General features: G+C 33.0%; 1 protein-coding gene, 1 non-coding gene and 1 pseudogene across 2 annotated transcripts; 2 read left to right on the top strand and 1 right to left on the bottom strand.

Moving 5' to 3' along the window:
- Positions 1 to 769: 769 nt before the first annotated feature.
- TRNAV-AAC (transfer RNA valine (anticodon AAC)) lies at positions 770 to 843 on the bottom strand. Its single transcript has one exon. It is a non-coding gene; the product is annotated as a tRNA-Val (tRNA).
- Positions 844 to 905: 62 nt separating this feature from the next.
- LOC100786279 (uncharacterized) lies at positions 906 to 4,770 on the top strand. The gene is made up of 4 exons (XM_003519756.5): positions 906 to 1,494; positions 2,880 to 3,087; positions 3,879 to 4,379; positions 4,465 to 4,770. The coding sequence occupies exons 1-4, from the start codon at positions 966 to 968 to the stop codon at positions 4,547 to 4,549; spliced, it is 1,323 nt and encodes a 440-aa protein (XP_003519804.2). The 5' UTR covers positions 906 to 965; the 3' UTR covers positions 4,550 to 4,770.
- A 2,245-nt stretch (positions 4,771 to 7,015) lies between these two features.
- LOC102669600 (putative disease resistance protein RGA3) lies at positions 7,016 to 10,435 on the top strand (annotated as a pseudogene).
- The last annotated feature ends 539 nt before the right edge of the window (positions 10,436 to 10,974 follow it).

The raw sequence follows: 10,974 nt of genomic DNA, 5'->3' as shown, positions 1-10,974 counted from the left end.
ATTTATTTAAAATATATTAAAACGATAAAAAAATTCCTAACATTATAAACATTTTATTTCCCTTTTATCTAATACTATCCACTCATTTATTTTATTTATAACAAATAAATAAATAATAAATTAAAAATATACTATAATTTAAAATTTGAATGATTTATTTAAAATTTAAATATAATTTTCTTTTTATATTCTTTTGTTTAGGATAAATTACAATTTTGATCCCCTAATTTTATAAATTAGTTATTTTGATTCTCTTGATAGATTATTAATAAATAATTTTGATTAATTAAATTATCAAGTTAATTATAAATTAAGCATTAAAATATTTAATAAAAATTATTAATAATCATAACTCTCCACAAATACCTTTTTCACCTTTATTGTTGTATACAACTTCACCTATAGAAACATCATATTAGAGTTAATAATCTTTTATTAAATTTTTTTAATGACTAATCATTTTTATTTAATTTATAATTTATTTAATACTCATAATAGTCCTGATTATTAGTTAATAATGAAAATCAAAATCATCAATTTATAAAATTAATAAATTAAATATTATAATTAAAAATTAAAAAAATCAAAATTATGAATTTAAAAAATTGGGGGATAAAAAATTGTACAATTTGAACTTTCTTTTTATTTTGATAAAGATACTAATAAAAGTTATCCTACAAATACGAATTTCAAATTTACAATACTAGTTAATTAATAAGTAAATAAATATCCCAAAATTTATTGAAAATATAAAATAGGATTGAAGAAATGGCGTCGCCCGGACTCGAACCGGAGACCTTCAGTGTGTTAGACTGACGTGATAACCAACTACACCACGACACCTTGTTGTTAAGGTGTTTCAACATTTTTATATAATAATGTAAGATTATTAAATAGTTATAAATTTTTTGAGTGACTGTGGTGTGGGTAACGTAACGCAGAGGCGAAGCAGCAACAACAGAAGAATGCTCCGTTCAACTCCATTTCCGGCACCGTACAATTCGGCGCCAGTTCTCTCTCGCGCACGCACGTGCCCCTCTCCAGCACTCGCACGTGCCCTTCATTCTCATTCCTCTTTGGTTTGGCGGCTCGTCTTCCCACAATTCCACCAACACAACGTAAATATTTCCGGCGGAGTGTTTGTCGCGGCCGCCGCGAAGAAGCAACAACGGCGCGGCGGCGCTGAGCTCGCCGTAATGGACGGCGGTTTCGACGACGGTGATTTTTATGATGCTTACGATGATGATGAAGAAGAAGAAGAATTTGATGATGATGATGATGAAGAAGAAGGGATGCTTCCGTTGGATGACATGAACAAATGGTTCGAGAAGAAGCCGAGGGGTTTTGGAGAAGGGAAAGTGTACGACACTTCGGTTGAGGATAAGCTGCTCGAGGAAATGCGCCAGAGTAGAATAGCGCAGGCTGAAAACTTGACGAAGCTTAAGAGCAATCCTGTGAAGCATGCTTCAAACGAAAGTGTTCAAAAGAAGAAAGGTTATCAACCAAAAATCCTTTTTTTTTTGGGTTGGGCCCTTCAAGGAGCCTTGTTGAAATTAGATTGGATAAATGACATTGGTCCCTGAATGTGTAAGCCGGTGTCAATTTAATCCTTGAAAGAAAATTCTTGTTTAATCCCTGAACGTGTCAAAAGTATGAAAATTACATGATTGTGGCACCGTTTACACAAATTGTCTCCGGTTTACACATCAGGGGACATTTACACATTTAGTTCTGACTTCAGAGTTGACTTGTTCGGTGAAATTATTCTGCAATTGACGATGGGGTTCTATTCAAAGCGTCATATGTTGTGTTTCTTTCCGGTGTAGGTGTGAAGTGTTTTTCTTGTCAAGGGTGAATTGGGTAATGGAGTTCTCTTTTCGTTAGTGCATATCAGCATATGCAAATATAACTGCTATAGTTTTGTTGAGTGACTACATTAGACAACAAGAGTCATGTAATTGCTTAGGGGTTTTCGGGGCTGTTCTCCAATTAGAATTGAAGTTTCATCTTGATAAACTTATGCTGACTTTTAATGCAAACCTCTATAAGGTAGATTATCGAGGTGAAACTCAAATTTTGATTGGAGAAAAACATTGAAGTACTTAAGGAACTCTGTCCATAACAACGTAAGCCTTTATCCCTTGCTATTGGCTTCATTAGTAAGTATATGCATGGAGGAATGCTACCAACAAACTCTTTTTAACACTGATTTTGGTGTAGGTCCCACTGAGCTTGCTCTTTATTTAGTGAGACTTAGGTGGAATTGGATCATCTGCAGTGGAAAAAAACATGACTTCCTGCGGTGCTTTCAATTGCACCATTAATTTTTAAAGCTTCCATTTTTTAATAAAACTTGTTATATTAAATTTTTTTAATGAATAGCTAGGATCCATTCCCGGAATTCACCTAATATTACAGTGAGTTGAAAACATTGAGTTTGTTGTTAGTACTTCTCTTTATGCATTTAAAGCTAATTTTGATTAGCCGCTTCCCCCTAAATTATTTATTCATTGAGGGGAATGGATTCTCTGCCGTAACTAATGGGATCCTAGATCTTCAATAAATATTGTCAATATAGTAATATATTTCTATTAAAAACTTGAGGTTTTAAAAAATAAGCGGTAAGATCATGATAGTTGACTCTCTAGTTTTTTGTTCCCACTTTAGACAATATGTTCCCTTCATTGAGGAGTTCATTTTCCAGTTTGTTTTACGGTGGTTGAAAAGAATTTAAAGACTTGTGAAAATAAATGCTAGGGTCCAATATCATATGTTCTTTTTGTTGTTGTCTGTCTTGCTTTTGAATATGCAACCAATGTCCAAGACTATAGAGTTGAATATGAAATCTGACTCTTATCTATTGCCATGCAACTTTGCAGATTCAGAACTTGTTCCAATTGGAGGTCGAGTGTGCTTGGTGAACCTACCAAAGAAAAAGAACATCCATAAAGATCTGAAATCAGCCTTGCAAGGGATTCCTGGCATAACTAATATAGTCCCAGCTGTTACTGGAAACAAGAAGACGAGGGACCCAATCTGCAAGGGTTTTGCATACGTTGATTTCGAGTGTGAAGAAGATGCAATTAGGTGTGTTCTAACCTCAATCGTCTGCTTCCAATCTACAACTCCAAGAAAAATAATAATGAAAAACAAGGGAAGATTAAGTGTAGTCTGATACTGATAGGTTCAGAATTTAGAATTAACTAGAAATAAACAAGAATTGAAAATACAAGAGAGGGAGATCAAGAATGAATTATTATTTTCGAGTAATAACTCTGCCAACGGACAAAATCTGTTCTACAACTGAATGATCAGCTAGTTACAATCTGTGACATAAGTTTTGCCACAAGCTTCTTCAAATATTCCATCAAAGTCTCCAAAGTATACCCACTTAACTAATCAACCCACTTTGCTGCTTCCTTTTGGTATACATCTTTAATACCTTCTGTCCCTGGTCCCTAACTGATACATGCAGTGCATGACATTATTGTAATAAGCAATTATCAGGATTGGAGATTTTTTTTTAAATGAATTTTGAGGTTCGAGTCTTTTGACACAGAGGACTCTTTTTTTTTTTAAAGGCAAAGGTAATACTTATATACAGACACAGAGGACTCTTTAGCACTCCTTAAAAGTGTTTCCTTTGATTGGATCATGAAAATATGTGAAACAAGTACATGATAGTTTCTTTGCTTGGATAATTGATTCAAGCTTCTTCATGTTATTTTACTAGGCTAAAGTGAAATGAGTGCATGTATGGGATCTGTGCAATTTGATTATTGTGCTTTGGTTATTGAAAGAGTTTGCTGTCAGTACACACTGTTTAAGTTGTTTTTGCCGTGCTAGTATCTTACTAATTCCATTGTTCTCTCTCTCAGGTTTGTTGAGTTATACACTGGACAAGCTATTACTTTTGGTAAAATTCAGAAGCAGATAAAATGTGAGCTTCTAAATGTACAGTCTTCATCTTCTTCTCTGAAATTAAGCAAAAACCTTAATGCTGCTCCGCAACTTGTGGCCCGCTTTGAAGAAGTTTCAAATGAGGATTCTAACTTGGATGGTTCTGCCCTTAGTTCCTGGGATGAGGCCAACTCTTCAGATGATTTGGATGACCTGGACTATCAGATGAATGGAGAAGAACAGGAAGATGATGAGGACAATCAAGAGTCTGTCTCCACTTTGGGGGTGGATCATGATGATAGTGTGGAAATGAGGATCGATCCTGAAATTTGTTCTCTTCCCTCAGAGCAGGTTGACAGAAACCATGCAGCTGAGCAGAAGTCATCTGCCAAGGTTAAACAGGAGAATGCCCGTAAGAAAAAACCAACTTCCAAAGATAGAGACAAAAAAGTTTTAGGTGTTCCTGGATCCTCAAGAAGGTGATTTTCCTGTTCATTTTATATAGCTTTAGCATGACTTGCATGCTTTGTGTTCTTTTCTCATGTATATTTGATTCTGGTGCAGGTTAAAGATCAGGGAAAAGGCTGTTTTAAGTGACGTTTTCTCCAAGTACGGATTAAAAGCTACTCTTGCTTCAAAAGATAATTAGTAAATTGCTAATGAGGTGAGATCGCCAAAGTCTAAATCATCTCCCAGCACGTAGGGTCTAAAAACTAAAAGGTCATATTAGATGCAATGGGACTTTCTAGTTGGCCATGGATGCTAGTTTTTGATTCAGTGTACAATCAAATTGTAGCATAAGAGTCTTGTAGAAAAATTGATGATAGTAGATTATTATTTTTATGAATATCAAAACATTCTTTATTAGCATCTCAATGCATTCATGGATGGGAATTGAGAGGTTTAATATACAGTTTCATTTATGAGTTTAAATGTAAAGGAGTAAAATAGTCAAGTTTGACTTAGTAAATATCTAACCAAATTGGTTTGTTAATTTTTTATTTATTTAATTAAACTGAAATTATTAAATTTTGATTTTTGGTGAGTAGATTTGTTTATTTAATTAAACAACCAACTTTTATCTTGAATAAGTTTGATATGAAAGTATAATAATCTTAACCACGTTTGATTGAAAGTATCGGGACTAAATTAAAAAAGACTTCTCCCTAATTATTAATCTCAGGCTTCTTCTCCATTTATATCCGGTCATATATAATTCTAGAAAACCTAGACTATTATGCTACAATACCAAGCATTTAGCTTACATTATTTTACAATATCAACAGTTTCACCGCAATATGACTCTTATCAATACAAAAAATGTGTTTCTAATTCCTCTCTAATTTCATCTTTTGCTTTAATTTATGACCTTATACTTGTATGTTTCAACTATTAGGTTGATCACTTATGACTTACCTATTCTTATATATTCTTTTAGTAATTAATTTTCCTGACTAATAATAATATATTAATATGCATGTGAGATTTTAATTTTTGTAGTTAGCTAAAATGTTCGTTTTAAAAGAAATAAGTATACAAAACTTAGGTTCCATTCCATTTGATAATTGTTTTTTGTTATTAAAAACAACAATGGTATTTCGAGCACATTATATTTAAAAAAACTGTCAGTAAGTGTTATTTCAGGAGTATGTTGCCTGGGGACGTGTGTGAGAAGGTTGATAGAGTGTGCTCGATGGCTTCTCTCCCAATGGAGGTTGCTAAATGGCTAAATGCTAATTATGATTCATCGTGGAAACCAACCAAGCTTAGGGTGGTATAAAATTAATGTTGATGGTCCTGTCCGTGTATTAATTTCTGATAATGAATAATATTATTGTCCAAACTGACTCTCAGGAGGTGGTGCAACTTGTTACTGGTTATTGCAGTATTAATCATCCTCTTCATTTCTTAGTGCAAGATTTCAGAAACTTGTCTCAGCTCTCGGAGGGGTTTATCATCAAGCATATCCCGAGAGATCAAGATTAAGGATAGGAGTCAGGAGATCATATAATTAAGGTTAACTTGGTGGTAAAAGTAGGAGGAAGGAAGGAATAAGTAGTGTGTTCCGGTTCTCAATTATCACAAATTAATATATTAACAATTAGTATTTGTTGATTAGAAAAAAAATGTAATACATGCCAATTACGAAGAAAAGCTGAAAGAAACTATATATTTCCAAAATGGGGAGACAACAAATTAATTTTTAATCTAGAACTGAAAATATACTTGACTGAAATTTGAGAGATTAATTAAAAAGATATTTAAGCGCAGTGAATATTACAAGGAAAAGTTCATGAAGCACCTGAATAGATATATAAAAGCACAATATTATTTTACTAAATTAATAACAACTTATATATAATTATCAAGAATTACTGAAATTCAGAAAAAAAAAGTCAAGAATTACAGCTTTCTTGTTTTCTACATATTTACTTATTGTTTTATGTTTTGATATATAAAATATTAATATAATAATTTTATATATTTAAAGAATATACGTTCTTAACAAATTTACAGCAACTTCGTAATAAATGAGTTGATATTTAATTTATAATTAAATGATTATGTTAATAAATAAATTTATACATAAATAGTAATATTAAATTAGTGTAAACTTTTATATTTATTTTATTTAATAATTTTTTCATGATAATATTATAAATAATTTAAATTATTATTAATATGAGAAGTTGTTTATTTCATTAAAATATATTAACAACTATTAATTAATGTTATTTTAAATTAATAAAATGACACAAAATCTTTAAATCACTGGTCTTAATGACTTCACATGGTGATATCACCGTAAGCTTAATTTTTATATATTATAAATAGGTTTTTAATTTATTTACTAGAGACTTGCAACGCGTCTAGCGAAATTCCATGAGAGTTCCGTCAGCAAAATTTTAATATGTTGGTGCGCTGTTGTTGACTTGATCATTTCTGAAGCATGCAACCTCTCTTCCATTTTCATTTTTTGAGCTAGATCTGGAAAGATGGCTGGGGCTGTTCTTGAAATTGCGCATGAAAATTTGAAGTCTTGCACTACAATGATTAGAGATCAAAGGGATGATGGACTCTTACTGGGTTTCGATGGAGACATGGAAATGTTTGACAGCTTGTTCACTGCAATCAAGCCTTATTCTCAAAGTCAAACAAGGCTATAAGGGAGTGGCTGCTAGAAGTAAAAGATTCAGTTTACGAGCTGGATGACATCTTGGACTATTGGGTCAATCAAGTATTGCGGTTGAAGCACCAAGAAGTCAAGTCTAATCTACTAGTCAAGTTGCAAAGCTCTTTCTTACTCTCTTTGCATCCAAGTATGTTTATTTTCTTATCAAAATTTCTAAGAGAATGAAGAGGATAAGTGACAGTTTTTAAAAGATTGTTGAAGAAAGAACTAATCTTCATTTGATTGAGACGGTTCCAGAGAGAAATGAAGTCAATGAGTGGCGCGAAACAACTTCACTTTCCGATGGACCACAAGTCTATGGAAGAAAACACGATACAAATATAATTGTAAACTTTTTGGTTGGTTGGTGATGCTTCTCATTCTGAGGATTTATTAGGCTATCCAATTGTAGGTCAAGGCGGACTTGGAAAAACAACACTTGCCCAACTCATCTTCAATCATGGGATGGTAGTCAACCACTTTGAGTCAAGAATTTGGGCATATGTTTCAGAAAATTTCGATTTGATGAGAGTGACAAAAGATATCATTGAAGCAGCATCTGGGTGTGTCTGTGAGAATTTGGATATAGGCCTACTACAAAGAAAACTTCAAGATCTACTTCAAAGAAAAGGATATCTACTTGTTTTGGATGATGTGTTGTCTGAGCGGTAAGATACTTGGCAGTGGTTGAAACCTATATTGGCTTGTGGGGGAAAGGGTGCTTCCATTTTGGTCACTACTCGTAGTTCAAAGGTTGCAATAGTTATGGGAACAATGCCTCCTCATGAATTATCAATGCTATCTCACAATGCTTGTTGGGAATTGTTTAAACACCAAGCCTTTGTATCAAATGAGGTACAAGAGGTAGGGCTTGAGCGTATAGGGAAGGAGATAGTAAAAAAGTGTGGAGGAGTGCCTCTTGCAGCAAAAGTACTAGGAGGTCTTTTACATTTCAATAAAGACAAAACAAAGTGGCAATATATTTCTGAAAGCACGTTGTGGTGTTTACCAAAGGATTAGAATTCCTTAATGCCTGCCCTTACATTAAGTTACTTGCTTTTACCATTAAAAGTCAGACAATGTCTTATTGTGCAATTTTTCCCAAAGATGAAATAATAAGGAAGCAAGAGTTAATTGAATTTTGGATGGCTAATGGGTTTATTTCATCTAATGAAATATTAGATGCTGAAGATGTTGGTCATGGTGTATGGAATGAATTACGCGGGAGATCATTTTTTCAGGATATTGAAACAGATGAATTTGGCGAAATCACAAGTTGTTGCTGAAGAGGTTGTTGCATTACAAATGACAATGATGTGACTACTTTGTCTGAAAGAATCCACCATATCTCTGATCATAGTTGGAGGAGTAAATCAGATTCAATCCAGTTGCATCAAGTCAAATCTTTAAGAGCCTATATATTGCCGCCCTATAGGTATAACACTGCCAAACTTTCTCCTCATGTAATGAAATGTTATTCTTTGCAATTGTTTCACTTTGAACCAAGAGAAGAATTTTCCATCTTCAATTGGTCATTTAAAACATCTAAGGTACTTGAATATTTCCTGAGGCAGTTTTGTAACTCTTCGAAAATCGATGTGTGAATTGTGAAATTTCCATATATTGAAATTAAATTATTGTCATCGTCTCCAAAAGTTGCCTAACAATTTGATAAAGTTATAATCTCTACAAAAGTTATCTTTGAATGGCTGCAACTCACTATCAAGTTTGCCTCCTCAAATAGGGAAGTTGGCTTCCCTAAGTTTAACGATGTTTTTTGTTGGCAAGGAAGAAGGGTTATGCATGGCAGAATTGAAACTACTGAAGCTTAAAGGAGATCTTCACATCAAACATCTTGAGAAAGTGAAAAGTGTAATGGATGCTAGCAAAGCCAGCATGTCAAGTAAGCAACTGAACAACTTGTGGTTGCCATGAAGAGTGTGAATTACAAGAAAGTGTTCAGGAGATTCTTGAAGTGCTTCAACTTGATGCCCAACAACTTCAGCGTTTGAGCATTGTAGGATATAATGGTGTTCATTTCCCACAATGGATGTCTTCTAGTCCTTCTCTCAAATATTTAGAGCTAGAGGATCGCAAAGTCTGTTCACAACTACCAGAGTTGGGGAAACTACTTTTTCTTAAGACTATGCATGTATATAACATGATTCATGTGAAACACCTATTCGAGGAGTCTTATGATGGTGGAGTAGTTTTCATGGCTATAGAAAATCTGTCACTGGAGAAGTTGCCAAACCTAACAAGGTTATCAAGGGACGATGGAGAAAACATGTTCCCGCACCTTTCCAAACTTGAAATTACCGAATGTCCTAAGTTGTCAGGTTTCCCTAGCCTTCCATCTATTAATGATCTACATATACAGGGGAGAGGACTGGCCACTCATAGCTCACATCCCCATTATTAGAGTGATTCCTATGAGGCAGTGAATATTATGATTGGTGTGACTGGTATGTTCTGGATCCCATTCTTATATATATCTACAACTAGCGTAGGACATGCTTGGCTTTTAATATTTTTTACAAATCATATCAACATCTATATCAAGCCGAGCCTATAGATTTTTAAAAATTCAAAGAATAAAATTTGTTGTTTTCACAAAATTTTATGATTTTAAGCATCCAAACAAAGTCAAATGAATTTTAGGATTTGTCCTATGTTTCATATATATAATATATATAATATTGGATTTCTCCTAATGTCCAAGAATAGTTTAAATTGCTCAAGTAATCAAATATTTAATAATCACCATGTATGTTTCAATTAAGAATTCATATACATCTCCTAGAATAGTTTAAATCACTTTAATTGACGTGGTTTCTACTCACTAGCTAATCGATGACATCATATTAGTGGTGTTTGAAATGTCCAACGTCTTAGTCAGAGAGAAAGATATGGGAAATATTTCATTCTATGCAGATTTCAGATTTTCATCTTCTGTTGTACTATACAATATGGTTTATTCTGAAACTGAAAATTATATTTTTCTTTGTGATCAGAGCTCTTGCAACTTTAAGATCCAAATTTGATGCTTCCCACTGGCCGTGTTTGAAGATTTCAGTGCATCTTCCTTTCAGTTAAGTTCACAATGAAGTAATGAAGTATAGTCTAAGCTTTTAAAAACATGCATCTGTACAATGTTCAGATATTTGTATTGTTTGCTCCTTTGTTTATTTGACCTCTTCCAGTCTTTGTATCAATGTATTAAAAAGTAGATTGTATTATTTGCAATCCCCTTTTCAGCATTAAAATGTTGAGGTATTGTGTTTGCATAATTTAAACTCTCAACTTCACCAAGACTGCTGGTTCTGCTTGGTAATGAGAATTATATCTCACTTCTATCTTCAATGCTTTCAACATTTACAATTTTCATATTCTCAATAGGTGATTTGATCTTTTTACTCTGTAACTGCTAAGTATGGCTGAAATGCTCTCATAATGGTTGGCTCACGGACCAGACTCGAATATCTTCAATCACCTTGATGATCCAACTTCATTACTTACTTATCCTTGGATAGTCCCTCTGATTTCAAGCTCTCCTGCAGCCATTGGTAAAGAAAAACTTTCTACAGCCAGCATCACTATACAAGAAAATGAACAAGGCATCTAAAAATGAATCTGTTTCTGATGTAACACCTCAGTTTTCATAAATAAATATATATTGATATTTATTAAGTATGTATTTTAAGTTTTTATAATTAATTAAATTAAGTAAATATTTTAGAATGAGATACGTAATGATTAGTCATGTGGACAAAAAATAATAGAGTTTTTAAAAATTAAATAAATGAAAGAAAAAAGTTCTTGTCAATTAAAATAAAGATTTTATAGTATTAAAAAATAAATAGAGTAAAATGATATTTTAAAAAATAGATGAGTCTTTTAAT

This window comes from Glycine max, chromosome 2, assembly GCF_000004515.6.
Source record: "Glycine max cultivar Williams 82 chromosome 2, Glycine_max_v4.0, whole genome shotgun sequence".
In the NCBI taxonomy this organism is placed as follows: domain Eukaryota; kingdom Viridiplantae; phylum Streptophyta; class Magnoliopsida; order Fabales; family Fabaceae; genus Glycine; species Glycine max.
The sequence above is the reverse complement of the archived record's forward strand: the minus strand, read 5'-3'. Positions and strand labels throughout refer to the sequence as shown.